This window comes from Tasmannia lanceolata, unplaced genomic scaffold (assembly GCF_043159265.1).
Source record: "Tasmannia lanceolata isolate RefF3 unplaced genomic scaffold, GAP_Taslan_0.1 ptg000005l, whole genome shotgun sequence".
Classification (NCBI taxonomy): Eukaryota; Viridiplantae; Streptophyta; class Magnoliopsida; order Canellales; family Winteraceae; genus Tasmannia; species Tasmannia lanceolata.
In genome coordinates, this window is record NW_027518682.1 from 5,119,484 (window position 1) to 5,135,965 (window position 16,482).

General features: G+C 38.5%; 1 protein-coding gene across 1 annotated transcript in view; it reads left to right on the forward strand.

Moving 5' to 3' along the window:
* The window catches only part of NAD-ME1 (NAD-dependent malic enzyme 1), a 35,531-nt gene that overhangs the window by 559 nt on the left and 18,490 nt on the right, over positions 1-16,482 (forward strand). Inside the window, exons 2-6 of the mRNA XM_077379100.1 lie at positions 411-507; positions 2,104-2,222; positions 2,710-2,877; positions 11,466-11,594; positions 15,416-15,476. Of these exons, the coding sequence (XP_077235215.1) occupies positions 411-507; positions 2,104-2,222; positions 2,710-2,877; positions 11,466-11,594; positions 15,416-15,476 (574 nt within the window). The remainder of the gene's footprint in view (positions 1-410; positions 508-2,103; positions 2,223-2,709; positions 2,878-11,465; positions 11,595-15,415; positions 15,477-16,482) is intronic.

Below are 16,482 nucleotides of genomic sequence, written 5' to 3' on the forward strand. Positions count from 1 at the left end.
ATTTTTTGATTAAAATTCTACGATTGCTTTGTTATAGTGAATGTCTCGGATTTTTTTTTTCCAAATCTTGATGCGTGTCTCAATTTACTGCATCAGATCAGAAAGCTGCTTTATAACTGCAGAAGGTCAAATTCATGTTTCTTACATTGTTAGTTTCATACAACATATCTTTATATTGAGATTTTCTATGTATTTCTGAACTCTAAATTTTGTCCTGACACTTTTTAAGTAGAGAAACCTAGGGCAAAATGCGAAAGATCACTAGTCACTACTTCTACGGGTATTCTCGGTAAAATAAATTAGGTGTTTTTTTAATTTATACCAAATGACTGCTGGTTCTGTTTGCAATTGTGGCAATTTGAATACATCATATGGTTGATCCCTTTTTTTCTTTTTCTTTTTATAATAAGGGAACAGCATTCTCCATGACCGAAAGAGACCGGCTTGATCTTCGTGGCCTTCTTCCTCCCAATGTTATGTCTTCGCAACAGCAAATCGAGCGTTTCAGTAAGCTTGCACTTGCTTCTTGTATTAGGTCATGCAGACGAGCCATTCCTTTTGGATCTATATGTGGTTTATATCCTTTTGGTATCTTTACTTTCATCATATGTGTTTGCACTGTAAATCAATAGTGTAACAAAAGAGAACACAGAATTAACCTGAAGAATCTCTGTTCCAGAACAACAGAAGAACACATATCGTCACAAAGATCACACAGAATCTAACATTTATATCTATGTGCACTGTACGAATCTATATGTATATCAAAATTTGGCTGTGTCAGTCTTAAACTGCATCATGCTATTTTATTTGCAAAATTGAGGTGCAAAGTTGATAAAATATGGAACTTTGAAAGATGAAGGGATGTCATCCATCAGTCAGAAAATATAAAATAGAGAAGACACCATAAAAACTTGATGACGATCTCTGCCTTATGAGTTTTCTTCATGAGCACGGTCCTCTTAATTGGAATTTTATTCCTTCTTACCCATCTCCTCTCATAATTGGTGGTAAAATTATTAAAAAGGCCTGCACATGTGGTGCCCTAGGCGACATCTCATGTTTGAGGTCACATACAATATGCACATGCATGCCTGAGTAGGTGCACCGTGCACCTTCCTAATGTTTGTACAAGGCAGAGGAGGCGACAAATGCGTCAATAAACACCTATGACAACAATTGTTATGCCACATGGAGTAGATGTGAAGATGTTACATGTCTCTATCCGATAATTGTGTGGCGAGGTTGCTCCTCTTTGAAGCGTAAATATCTCGATGGAATTTAAATAAGCCTTTAGAGGTTGTCTTTTTTGTGGAGGAAGATTTTATTAGTATAATAGTATTAGCCACACCTAAATACACTATGAAATGGCAAATGTAGTAGTGGGCTCCTTGGGAAACTGCAGATTTTAATGGTGTCTTTCATGGTTTTGCCTTACTCTTCTTGGTGCATACCTTTTAGTCTTGAATCATGAGCATTTGCGTTTTGGCCTGGTTTTGATTTAGTTTTTTCCTGGTTTATTCAGTTCCTTGCCATAAGAATCAGGGGGCAACCTTTGTATAGTTTTGTTTGTATAACTTTTCAGTCAGTTTTTATGTTGAAGTCTAATTTAACTGTTCTCATGTGTGATGATGATGTGCGGAGCTTCAGTTTTGATGAATCTATTGATCTAACTGGTTGTCTGTTTGAACGATTTAATTATTGTAAATAGGAGCTATTGACTGTTGTAATTCTCTGAGCATGCAATTAATATAGTCATTAGAATGTGAACCTATTGGAAGCCCAAGAAATGAAATACCCTTAAAAGATACCTAAACATGCAGTTATGATATCCATTGTCTATGACAGTGTACATTTATACTAGTGGAGGATTATTAATTCATGAATGCTGATGTTGTGGAACCACTAAAGGAGGTGATTAGATGACTGTGCTGTGATTGATTTTAAATTTTATAACTAATACAGGGAACATGATTTTTATAATTTAATTATTTCCTCTTTACAAATGGTACTTATACCACAAGTCTTACTATTTCCTCAGTATAACAACTGATTTATTGCCATTCAAAAATAAAAATAAAAATCTGATTTATTTATTAACAGTGGTTGACTTGAAAAGACTAGAAGTGCATGCCAGAGATGGACCGTCTGATCCGAATGCTTTGGCCAAGTGGCGGATCCTTAATAGGTTACATGACAGAAATGAGACAATGTACTACCAGGTGCGATCATAACTGTGAAACAACCAATTATGCCAAAAGCTTAAGCTGTTGGAGATGGCGTTATTTAATCTTTTATACTTTAACACTCCTCCTCACATGTGGCCCCTCTTTTTGGGTTGGCCATTACATGTGGATTTTTAATATCAATAGGTTTTGAACCCAGGCAATTGCTCCGATACCATGTGAAACAACCAATTACTCCAAAAGCTTACGCTGTTGGAGATGAGATTATTTAATCTTTTATACTTTTACAATAGCTTTGTTCGTACTTTATCCAAATTACCCTTCCTCTTTTGTACTTCTACTATTGTCACTTGTCAGTGTGTGGTGGCAAAAGATGAACTTGTAGGTTTTAAGAGGGATTTTGAGCATGCTGTGCTGGTGGAGCTTATACCATTTGACGAGCATTAAAAACATTTTAGGCAGAACCATATGAGCCCCCTTGTGTATGGATCACTTTCTAATGATCTTGCTTCAATTTTGACAGGTTTTAATTGATAATATTGAGGAATATGCACCTATAGTATATACACCTACTGTTGGTCTCGTTTGCCAGAACTATAGTGGCTTGTTTAGAAGGCCAAGGGGAATGTATTTTAGTGCAGAAGATCGTGGAGAAATGATGTCAATGGTTTACAACTGGCCGGCTGATCAGGTATTTTATACTTTGCATGTGAAGCCATGTTGTAATCTTATTTTTATTTGTGCTTTGAAGTGAATTACAGCAATCAGTTCTTGATTATCCTGTCAATGCACTTATGCTAGTTATGTGTCTCTATGCATTGAAGTTTTCCAAAGGCATGCTAATTATTTGTGTTGGGAAAAAAGCTTGTTCTTTCTTTTTCTATTCCTTTTTGGTAGGATTGGTATGCCCTTTTCTACTCTGGCAAATAAAATTACATTTGCCCTACATCCAGAAGTGCATTGCTCGATCTAGTTTTGTTGGTTAGTTCTAAGTTGATTATATTTGTACCTCTATTTATTTTCATTTATTTGAATTTGTTGTTTAACCATGGCCCGTCTTAGTTTCCTTTGCAGCTTATTAATATTGATTGTGTTAGTAACTTTATTTTGTTTTATGTCTACTGGAAACCTCAGGCTCTTCGCAGTTGTTCTTCTCAGTGCACCTGGGATCACTTTGTTTCAGATAATTATATCATCTTAGTTTTTTCACCGGATGATAAGAAATGACTGAAGATTCTTTCTTAATAATCGGCCATTTTTTAAATTGAATGACAAGAAGTCATCTTCTGTAAATTGCTCCAGAATTATCTACTTACAGTTACCTTGCTTCATGGAAACCTATGGAATTTTTTATGCAGCTGTCTTGGCCACCTTGACCATGGGTCCATCCATTGGTTTGTTCAATTGCCATTATCCTTGTTTACCTGAACACATCATTGACTCTATTCTAAGATTTAGCTGTTGCAAAACTTTGCGGTCCTTTTCATCTTTAGTAAAAAGGGCGGGGCCTGGGGAGGGCTAGATGTACTCAGCCTTAACCCCTGCTCTGCAGAGAGGCTGTTTCCGTGACTCGAACCCGTGACCACCAGGTCACAATGGAGCAACCTTTTCATATTTAGTTTGTAACTTATTTTCAGTTTATTCATTCTGATTCTTGCCCTCTTACCACTATTCAGCTATGTTACATGGATTCTTTTAAATGGGCGAAGAATCCGTGTCGAACACGTCTCGGATTCCAATACTTCAGGATTCTCTGAGACACTTTTTTTTTAATAGCATTCTCTGAGGCACTTCTAGATATCTTTTATTTGTTTTTTCTGGATACCACTACCACAACTTTACAATTACATCATGTTTTGAGTTTTACCCATCCGACTAGTAAGTTTTGTAAATAGAAAAAATATTATATCGACTTAATTAGGGATTTGCTAGCATCCATCGTAGATGGCATTTCACTGATGGTCCGTCGCAGGTGAGGGCAGCCACCTCATAAATGAAGACAAAATCTGCTGAAAAGTGAGCCTTGGTGGCTGTTCTCACCTGCAACAGACCATCCGCGAAATGCCTTTTGCGATGGACGCTAGCAAATCCCACTTAATTAATTGATTTTTTTCAATCTATTTCTTGTTATAACCATATCATTATGTATGAAAACAAAATTTGAAAATTGATTAAAATATTATGGTGAATCCACGAATCGCTCTTTTTGAGGTTTGCCTAATGCGACACTCCATACCCGACTACCTGTGTCGGATTCCGAGACTCACATCCGTATTGATGCAACATAGCTATTCAGTTTGACACTTGTCAATTGTTATTGATAATGTCAGCAAATACACTAGGATTTATATATCAGTCACAAGTCTAAGTTCTTACTCATTGAAGTTCCTTTCTTTGTTAGAACTCTGTATCGTTCTTTTGTTGTGACGTTCTGCTCTGACTTTTGCGGAGAATACATGTTTGATGCTTCAAGAGTTTATTTTTCCTCTGAGTTTATTCTACATTGGTCTTGTCTGTGCTGGGTTAGCTCACCGGAAAGAGAAGCATGCACCTGAAGTTGCTGCGGGGTTAGCTCAATGGAAAGAGAAGCATGTACCTGAAGTTGCTCATTCTCTTATATCTACTATGCAGTTTTCTCTAGCCGTTTGAGTTGACACCATTCTGTGTTTTGTATATCTCATTCGCCACGTCCCATCTTTTTTCCTTGGGGCTGAACCTTCTTCCTAGAGCATCTTACTAATCTATTCATCTCTGTAACTGGAGTTGTCTTTCGTGTTTTTGGGCTCACTTGTTCAACTGTTTGTCACTGGTAAAATTGCGACCTTGAGCAATTGAGTGCACAGCATCAACATGGGTATATGTTCAGCGACTACTGCTGAAAAATGGTCTTCATCATGTGCTCTTTTCTATCTTATTTAGTTATCTATTATTTTTTGAGAAATTTTTGTTTACCAACCGATGTGGCACATAACTGAATTTCAGCGCACCTTTTCCCCTTTCCTTGAACATATTCCATTTTGCTATTTCCCAGACATCATTTTTCGTTGAGACCTCTCTTAGCTTGCTCCTATTTCATTGGAGGTTTAGTTCCCTCACCAGCTTCAGACTTTCACCTCATTATGTGCAGTCAAATGCTCTACCATTGATATTCTGGGTGCTACTCTTTTACTTTGCTATTCTAGATCAGGCTGTCCTTTAAGTACTGTACAGCGTTGTTCTTGTTTTCTTGGAGCAGGCCACCCTGATCCTGTCATCTCTTAGCTTAGCTGACTTGTGAATTGGTCTACACTAATTTTGCATCATATCTTTGCTGCAGCATGTGAGTTGCTGTAACAATGGTATTCCTTAGCATGCTTTTGATACTTTATTTTCTTTACATCTTTTTCAACTTATCATTGAGCCTTTCTTATCTTCAGTGTAAGAATTGCCCTTTTACAAAGAAGCATCTCAATTCAGTTGCACACCGTCATGAAGATTATCTGCTCTTGATTGCAGTCACAAATCAAGACCTTTTGTGGAAAAAACACCCTTGGTTGTCACTGGGTTTATAACATTGAGACACATGTTAATGGGATTATCAAGTGAAAACCTCAATTTGTGTTACAAATATACTTAAAGGGTGTATGTGATGGATATAATTGTCATGAGAAATGCTTGTTTTGGGTGCACAGATGGCTGGCGGTCATACTCTTATAGAGATCGTTGGAGTTCCTTTTGGCCTCTGTCTGAAATGGATGTTAAGACCACTTTTTTTTCGTAGTGGTCTTCACTGAAGTTTTTATATGGCTGCCTTTGGGCCTTCAGTCATCAGTTCTGGTTTTGCATTCCATTTCTGAAAAGGTCTTTGCAGCCTTAAACAGACTCGTCATGCATATCTTTATTGATTTCAGGTTTCAGTTCTTCAGTTTGGGCTTTAGACAGAGTGGAGCTGGCTCTTCTTCATTAGTTTTCTGTTTGGCTTGTGGCCTTTTTCCTTTTACTTATCAGTGATGACATTGTCATAACAAGAAATGGTGTTATCCCCTCTGGGAAACTTGAGGACTTTCATCAACAATAGTTTTAGATGAAAGTCTTGGCCTCTTGGGCCGACTTTCATTGCATTGGGGTTATTTGTTTTGTTGAGAGAGGTAGAGAAAAGAGAGAAAGTAAAGAGTGAGAGAAAAGATTGAGTTAGGGTTCTTCCCCTCACTCATGTAATATAAATAATAAAGAGTGAAGTACAAAGACAAGTATGCCCTTGGGCATTACAATAAAGACCTAAAGACCTGTTAACACTCCCCCTCAAGCTGGAATGTAGATATCTAACATTCCTAGCTTGTTACAATTATCAACTAACTTAGCTCTACTTAGAGGCTTCGTGAACATGTCTGCTAATTGATCTGTAGATCTGGTAAACACGGGAGATATGTAGCCTCGCTGAATCAAATCTTTAATGAAATGACAATCCACTTCAATATGTTTGGTCCTCTCATGGAAGACTGGATTCGTGGCAATGTAAATGGCGGATTTGTTGTCACAGTATAAATGAGTTGGAGAAGAAGAAGGAGGAAATCCAATCTCTGAAAGTAAGGAACGTAGCCACATGAGTTCCCCACTCGTATGAGACATAGCTCTATATTCTGCCTCGGCACTGGATTTAGACACGACATGAAACAAGATTACCTCCAATAAAGGTGCAATATCCTGTAGTAGACCGCCTATCAGCCGGAGATCCTGCCCAGTCTGCATCAGTGTATCCTTCAATTCTCTGGTGCCCATGCCTCTGAAATAACAATCATTTACCTGGCGAACTCTTCAGATATCTCAATATCTGAAGTACAGCAGCCCAGTGTGAAGTGCGAGGTGAGCTCATATGCTGGCTAACAACGCTAACTGCAAAGGTAATATCTGGACGTGTAACAGTAAGATAAATGAGCTTACCAACTAACCGTCTGTATCGTCCTAGATCTTCTAACAGGACTCCCTCCTCAGGGAGTAATTTCATATTCTGGTCCATAGGAGTTGAGGCAGGCTTGACTCCCAAACAACCTGTCTCATCAAGAAGATCCAGAACATACTTCCTCTGTGAGAGGTAGATACCCCTACTCAAATAGGCAACCTCAATGCCCAGGAAATACCGAAGAAGACCCAAATTCTTAGTAGAGAACTCTGTCTGAAGGAAGGATTTGAGCCTCTGAATGCCACCTGTATCGCTACCAGTGATAATGATATCATCGACATATACTATCAACAGAACATAACCAGCCTGAGACTGAAAACTGAAGACGGCGTGATCAACTGCGCACTACTTCATGCTAAAGCGAATAAGTGTAGCACTGAACTTTCCAAACCAGGCTCTCGGAGATTGTTTGAGACCATAAATGGATTTCCTCAAACGGCAAACAAGAGAAGATCTCTTCCCCTGAGCAACATATCCAGGAGGTTGCTCCATGTAGACCTCTTCCTCCAAATCACCATGAAGAAAGGCATTCTTTACATCCAACTGATGAAGATGCCAGCCATGATTCACAGCAAGGGATAGCAGGACACGGACAGAAGGAATTTTCGCAACTGGTGAAAAAGTCTCGTCATAATCAATCCCATATGTCTGCGTGTACCCTTTGGCAACAAGTCGAGCCTTAAGACGCTTAACTGTACCATCAGGAAGGTGCTTGACTGCATAAACCCAGCGACAACCAACGGGGGGAGCACCATATGGTAGAGGGACCAAATCCCATGTCTGATTGGCCTGAAGGGCCTGCATCTCAAGATCCATAGCCGCTCGCCAGCCTTGATGATCAAGTGCCTCCTGTAGAGTCTTAGGTAGAGAAATAGAAGACAAAGACGAAACAAAACTACGAAATACAGGGGTGAGAAAGTCATAAGACACAAAAGAGGAAATAGGATGAGCAGTACTGCGAGACCGAGTGCGAGAGGCAATGGGAGAGTCAGAATGTACCTCAGAAGTGGGGATCTCCGGCTGAGATGATGATGCCTCGGGCGGGGCTGAATGAGCAACAGATTTGGTCCGACGCTGATACTGCTTCAATGGTGGAGGTAGAGGGACTGCACAAGGCGCTGACGTCGGCATAACAGTAGAATCAACTGTAGGGGAGGAACTGGACACCGGAGGTGCAGAAACAGGGATGGGATCAGGAAGAACCGGAAGAGGAAGAACAGGAGTATGCGAGGAATCCTCCTGAAGTGTAGAGGGGGAGGGATCCAACGAGATGGACAGACTAAAAAATGACTGGGTCTCAAAGAATGTAACGTCCGCCGAGAGGATCGTTGCAGGTGAGGGCTGTAACACCGATAACTCTTTTGGGTCCGAGAGTAACCTAGAAAGATACACCGTTTGGCCCGAGGATCCAACTTATCTAATCCTGACCCAAGAACGTGGACAAAACAGAGACAACCAAAAACTCGAGGTGTAAGAGGGAAATGGTCAGAGGTAGGACGGAGAATCGAGAACGGAGAGGTGCCACCAAGGACCGAAGAGGGAAGCCTATTCGCCAGGTAGCATGCTGTGAGTACAGCATCAGCCCAATAGGTCTTAGGGACCCGCATCTGAAAGAGTAGTGTCCGGGCCCCATCTAACAAGGAGCGAAGCTTCCTCTCAGCCACTCCATTCTAACAAGGAACGACGACGCAGCCTGACGCGGCTGGGAACTAGTAGCCATAGCTGGAGTACGAATAGTAGGGTCCTCAATATGAGGGGTATCTTCCATAAGAAACTGGGAAGAAGACTGAAGAGGACCAACAACGAGCAAGTAGAGACAAGGATGAAGACTATAAGCAAGCTAATAGACCGTGGCTTCGTGAGTACAACATATGCATAAGGGAGGCATGAGATAGCCTCATGACATAAAGACAAAGTCGAGACAACTCCGAGCCACAAACATCGCAATGATGTAAGTACAAATCCAGAACAACACCATGAAGATAGTGATCAAGCCGAACAAGAAAATCTAGGGCATAGCTATGACCCAAAAGAAGAAGAAGAGATTATGATGGATCAGATTAGGGCAAGGAAGAGTGGGGAAAAGAGGGTACTGTAGTGATGTACTGTAGCGATTTACTGTAGCAGTACTGTAGCGATTCACTGTAGCAAGAATGGAGGGGTTATGGTTAGGGTTAGGGATGGAGAAGATGGAGGTGGATGTTAAGGTTAGGGTTAGGGGAAAAAAAGAAGGAAAAAAAAGAAGGAAAAAAAAGAAAAGAAAAGAAAAGAAAAAATGGCCCTAGGCATCCATGCCCTAGAGCTCTGATACCATGTTGAGAGAGGTAGAGAAAAGAGAGAAAGTAAAGAGTGAGAGAAAAGATTGAGTTAGGGATCTCCCCCTCACTCATGTAATATAAATAATAAAGAGTGAATTACAAAGACAAGTATGCCCTTGGGCATTATAATAAAGACCTAAAGACCTGTTAACATGTTTTAAGTGTGGGTTGTGCTTTTTCTCAATATAAATATGCTCAGGATGTGATTGCTAAACATGACCTAATAGGAAATGAACTGTTGCTACGCAATTAGTATTGAATGTCAAGTGTAACATAACTGAAGATGATCTACTCTACCTGCTATCACCAGCTCATTGGGGGACTTATTTTTGGATGATTGCACTCCACGTATTACTCATGAGTCATGTCGTCATGACTTCTCCTTGACATCATGCATTGTTGTACATTTCCACCTTGAAGCCAATTATTTCCATTTCTTTGTATGGCAAAATTATTTGGTTCCAGGCTTTCCATTGCAATCTTGATGTTTGCCTTTGGCCCTTCGTAGTTCCTTACCTATGTTTTTGTGATAACAAGAGTCATTCAGATTACATCTAAGTGTGTTTAAAGTTTAAACATATTGAATTTGATCATTTCTCTTCCTCTTTTTTCTTCTTAAGGTTGTATGTTTTTACCTTGCCTGCGAATTTAGAACGACATCTTTTCTTGGCTGACAAGCTGTTCCTTACGGTAGCCTGAGGTAGAAATGCAGTGTTAAGTTTACTTTATTATTTTTTTGAAAATTAACTATATTATTTATTTATTTTTTGCATTTTCTCTATTTTCCTTTATTTTGGTTACCTTTTTTTTTTTAATGTAATTTTTCTTATCTAGTTATATTAGGAAACTGTGTTTGTAGAGCCCACCCATATCAATTGCTTTATTTGTTATTGTAAAGATTCTTTTTAAGTAACAAAGTATGTATCCATTTTATATAGCTAGGTTTATGATAGGAAGGCATGTTACTTGCTGATGTACCACATGTGGTGCTTTTTTACCTGAGCAAATAGACCAGACTTCCTTGCATTATGCTACAGCAAGCCTTTTGACTAATAATATCGAGTTAAAAAAATGGTTGGTTGTTATTAGGTGAGTCTTCCGACTTGTCCCCAATCTTTGTACATCTTGACATTATGAATATATTTGTCAATTTTCAAAAAGAAAAAAGAATTAGGTGAGTCTTCCTTTAGGTACTTAGTTCATAACATCATGTGGTTATTAGCCAGTCATCTTGTCCATATCATCTGTTCTTCATTTTCTGTTATAACTTCTTTAGCAATATTTCATCATCTTTTTCATTCTGAAGATAGGGGTTTATGCTGGATGAAAAGTAAAAATCCTCTATTGATTGCAAGGATTCTAGATCTATCTAATAGTCCAACTTCAGTGAATTTTAACATGTTTTTATTTTATTTTAAAATTGACAAATATATTCATACCAGCAAAATTTACAATGGGGACCAGTAGTCCCACCAGATTTACATAGTATGAATTGCCCAGGAGCATTCTCCTTGGCCCAAAAGAAAAAACCCATCACCCCTTACATTATCCAATAATTTTAACATGAATTTTAGCTTCCAAGAACTTACTGTTAGGATTCCATCAACTAGTTCATCGAGCATAACACCAATTAGTTAAACCTGAATGATTACTTGCAATGCTTGATTCTATCATTCGATTAGGATTCATGCTGTTACACTGTATACCTGGCATACAATATATATATATATATTTTTTGGTTGTATAGCTGCTTCCAATGGGTCAAACTTAATAACATGCTTTATATTAAAATGAGTATATTTGTTTGGGAGTATAATTCCAGTTTCCAATTTTGGTGATAAACTGCTATTGTTGCATCATTTGTTACACTGTGAACAACCCATTGAAGCTTGTTAAACTTAGGGACCTACCATCCATAAATTTTGCTTAGAACTTTTATATGCCTTTTAAGATTATTTGCTTGGAATGAACTTTTATATGCCAATTTGGTGTAAGTTGTTGATAAAATCTATTTCTTTGTAGGTTGATATGATAGTTGTGACTGATGGAAGTAGAATTTTGGGCCTTGGAGATCTTGGAGTTCAGGGCATTGGCATTGCAATTGGGAAGCTGGATTTATATGTTGCTGCTGCTGGCATAAATCCTCAGAGGGTATTAATTTGTGCTTTATTTTGCCATTGAAAATTTTGAAAGATGCAGATGGTTATGTTTGTTTTTTTAATCTGGAAAAGAATTTTAGTTATGCCTTTTTTTTAAATCTAGAAAAGAATTTTATGGGGTTTAAGAAAGTAGTATTACTACTCGTTTTTGAAGAGGACTGAAGAGTGTCATCGGTAAACATGTGGGTTAAATCAGAACGCAATGGACATCGAGATTCATTTATTAGAATTATGCTAAAAGCATGCTTCCTTAGAGCCTGAGTGTGGAAGCGGATGACCAAAAGCGTTACTATGCATAAAACTGCATATATAATGGAAAATATAAAACTTGAGACAATTTTAGATTTTAGGTTGAGTGCAAAAACTGCAAAGAAGAATAAAGGGAACACAACAATAAACAAAGCCATATTAGTGAAGAACGAACAAGAAACTGGCCCTCTGTTAATAAGAGTTTCTAGATTGTACACAAGCTATGTCTCTACAGGTCTGATGAGTTCATTTCTGCATGTCAGGTTGAGAGAAAACAGTGGGGTGACCAATTGTTGGTGTAACATCAGTTTGTAAGTTTCAATATATGTAAAATGATAGGCAGACTAGAGTTTGGAAAAGAGTGACAGAGACAACTATTAAGTTGTTTAGACTATGATTGCTTCTGAATATCTGAATTATTAATGCAAGGCAACTATTATAGTGTTCTATACAGAAAAAAATATGGCTTGAGCAAGAAATATTGTCATCGGTCTCTGATTTGTCTAGAATTGTTTTGCGGCAATGCAAAATAAAACTGTTACCAAGTTATCAAAACCTAACTTCTGGGATCAAATAATAGAAATGAGTGATATTTTCACCCCCAATTTTGACCATTCACTCTTTATTTTCTTCTAAGCATTTTCCTAGTCACACAAACATTCTTTATCTGTCCTTGGTTTGCTTGAAGGAAAGAGTGGGGGTGATGACATGGCAGACACAAATGAAGAAGCAGTAGTTGAAGCCTCAATGCCTCATCTCCAGTAGCAAAAGAGTGGTCTCCCTTATGTCGGGTGCAGTTTCCTGAAAAAACTGAGGGAGAGGGAGACATATATGAAATATTTGACTTTCATGTTTGGTTTTTGTGGCTGGATGCAGTTACCAATCCTTCATCATTAGTGGTAACCATCTCCTTGGGATTAATTCGAAGAATGGGATCCTGTCTTCAATATTTGTTGCTTGTCATTCATTGGGCAGTTTAGTATGACGGTTGAGGTCTATGAAAGCAGTTGTAGCCTGTCAATGGAGGACTGTCTTATCAAGGGCTTCTTCTTCCACCATTATTGCACCTTCTAAAAACATCTTGTGGGAGTCCAGGTCCAAGATCAAGTGAAAGTTGCCACCTACACGAATTTTTACCCTTGCAAGGACTTCTTCTACCGCTACCTCTACCTCAAGCCTGGTTAAGACGACACCTTCACCATGGGTGTTGTCCTCAATCAGATCAACAACAAAGATAATATTTGTCTCGATGATGCAATTATGGTTGGTTTCCTTGCGTCCAATGACAACGACCTCTTTTTGCTTCCTCCTCCCTGAGTTGATTCTAAATATTTCAGCTCTTTTGTGAGCAAATATTTTCATTTGTAAACATTTCAGCTTTTCTAGAACAGATCCCAGAGTTTTAAATTTCGGGCGAAATATTTCGGCGTCGGATTGCACCGAAACCGAAAGTACATTGAATTGGAAAAATACAGGATTTCGCTGAAATTCTGAAAATTTTCGTTTTTCACCCTTATTTACGAAATTTCCACCGAAATCGCTGAAATTTCCACCAAAATTTTATACATTTATGTGGAACTTAAAAAAAAAAAAATTTTTTATCTAGGTTCTACATGATTTCGGCCGAATTTTCTGCCAGAACTAAAATATTTCGGTTTCGGTGATGGTTGAAACCAACATTTAAATCCTTGGGTGTTGATTCAGGCAAGTCAAAGGTTAATGCTGTTAATTTTTCATTTATTCAAGCGAGTCAAAGGAGTTCTGATGAGCTTGGTAGGGAAAGGCTCACACTCAGATGAGAACTCATCCATGGTAAAAGTGAGTCAACTTGTGCTAGTCAATGATTGTATCGAAGAGTTTTTAAACAGTGCTATCAACTTCTTCTTGAGACTGTAAAAATTACTCTGAGAAGATATCTCTAATATCATCGGGAAGATAAGCAGGTTTTGATCTGGTATACTAATAGTAAAATCCTTTTATCACACCCTAGTGGCGACCCCTGTCTCTGCACCGGTAGATAGAGTGTGGACTCTCCAAGCCCCTCCAAGAGTGAGCATCTTTGGGTGGGCGGCCTTGCTGGAAAGGATTCGGATGGTGGATTTCCTTTGTAAGAGGAAGATTCTTATCATTGATCATTGCCCTTTATGTATAGAGGAGGGGGAGTCTGTGGATCACTTATTCTTGCATTGTAAGGTGGCAAGAGAACTTTGGTGCAAAATATTATGTTGATTCGGTATCCAATGGGTTTTCCCTGCAAAACTATTGGATTTTTTCCAAGGTTGGTCATTTGCACCTGGGAGAAAAAGAGGAAGAGTTCTATGGAATATATTTTTCGTGGCCACCTTGTGGGTTATTTGGAAAGGAAGAAATGCTAGAGTCTTTGACAGGATCTCTAAAAGCCCGACCTTCCTATTCGTCAAAGTTATTGCTTTATCAATAACTTGGGCCAAGATCCTTCGTAGTTCAAATTTGTATCCGCCTATGCTCTATGGGAAGGGTGGAGAGAAGTATGTTGTAATAGTGAGAGAAGAACAAATAATGTAGAAATGGACTCCACCTCCTTCCGGCTTCCTCAAACTCAACTTTGATGTGTCTAGCTTTGGTAACCCCGGACCGGCTGGGGTTGGTGGAGTGTTGAGAAACGAACATGGGGACACTCTTTGGGCATTTGCGGGTCCCATTGGTGTAGCGGATGCAACGGAAGCAGAGGTCCGTGCAGTCTACCAAGGCTTAAAGCTGTTGACTAGAGATGGGTTGACCAACGTGATAATTGAAGGAGATTCTATAAATGTGATCCGATGGTTTAATAAATAGGAAAAACACCCGTGGAGATTTGAGTAATTGTTTGATGAGATGTATGATTGGGTGAAGTCTTTTCTGTTGGTATTCCAGCATGTGCAACGTTCCGCTAATATGGTAGCAGACGGGTTAGCAAGAGAGGGTGTATCTAAGGAATCATTGGCTTTATTCGACTCTCTCCCTCCTTGATTGTATTAGCATTTTTGTGCCGTATCTTTTCTTTCTTTTCCGTTGTACTTGACCATCTCGGTCTTCTTTTAATAAGATTGGCTACCATTAAAAGAAAAAAGAAAAAAAGATCTCTAATATCTGTTCTAGAAAAGCTTTCTGATGTAACCATACCTGGTCCATATTGCTTCGTTGAACACACCCCTATCAATAAATCACTTGTATCAATTAAGACCAGTCCAAACCTTCTGTTTTGTTGAAGTTCATGAAATAGTCACTAAAATATTGTATCCATATGGGAGTATCAAACTGAATTGTTTACCAACATGTATGTCATGACATGGATCAACTGTGAATTTCAGTTTTTTTATCTACCACAAAATTCTCATAACCGTGTTTTGGGTTATCACTTTCCAATAGAACTGGGATTCTCCGTCTTCTAATGTCATTTAACGGCTAGCATCTTCCCATGGGTAACAAATGGCAATTGAATCTTTTATAATCAATATTTGCTGTTAAACTCTTTACTGTTTCATGCTCCTCACTGTAGTGGTATTTTCTGATCATGAAATTTTTTAACTTCTTTCTCCACTATAGGTACTTCCGGTTATGATTGATGTTGGAACTAACAATGAGAATCTTTTGAAGAACCCCCTTTGTAAGAATTTCTTTGGTTATAATACATATGAGATGGTGCCCATGTCATGTATATAAAATGTTCTTATTGGTTATCTAGTTAATACAATTACATCTTTCACATGGTAATGAACATTTGCATGTAGAGCTATTATGGTCTTTGATTCTCAGTTTTGGTAAACAACTTCTGTCTGCATTGACCATCTAAAGGAGATTTTATTGAACTACCAAGTTCTTTTGTTTTGAGCAATCTTAAATTCTAACAGTTGTATTGAGTTGGTATACCTACATCATGTCATGAAGTGCACAATTTTCAGAACCTAACCATCCAAAGTCCCAGGTGGCGTACAAGCAACCATATTCATCATATGCAATATTACTTTAATCTAATTTTTTTTTTAAATTTTGAGCCGCACACTGTTTTTGGCCTGGAAATACATATAGATCAAGGTGCTTATGTACTGTGCACCGTTTCCCAGAGGTGTATGTTTGCAACTAAATGTGATGTCAGCTATGGACATTTGATGATTACGTGCACATCTTAGCTGCTTAATGAGATATACTGGGTTGGCTTCAGTTGTCTAGAAAAAGCTCATATTCAAGGTTTTAAATTTCGGCTGAAATCCGAAATTTTGGTCCAAAATTTCGGATTTCGGCAGGGACCGAAAATTTTAAATTTCTGATTTCAGCTTAAATTTCGGCCAAAATTTGGCCATTTTCGGTTTCGGTAGAGACCAAAACCGAAATTTCAATCCTTGCTCATATTATTTGCACATTAAGGTCTAGAACTTCCAAGTGGATCCTAAATTCAGCATATGTCGAAAATCACAACTTATCTCCTCATCATGCAGAACATTGATATTTTGGGCACTTCTGCTTCCATCCTTGCATCCTTATGTCCTTTGTAGGATTCCCACAATCCCTAAAGTTATGGTCTTTCTTGGTATTTCATGTGAGGTCAAAACTTCTTTCATAACTACTGGTTGATACTCAAGTGTTTACAATAGTGGCATTGTGTACTTCTATTA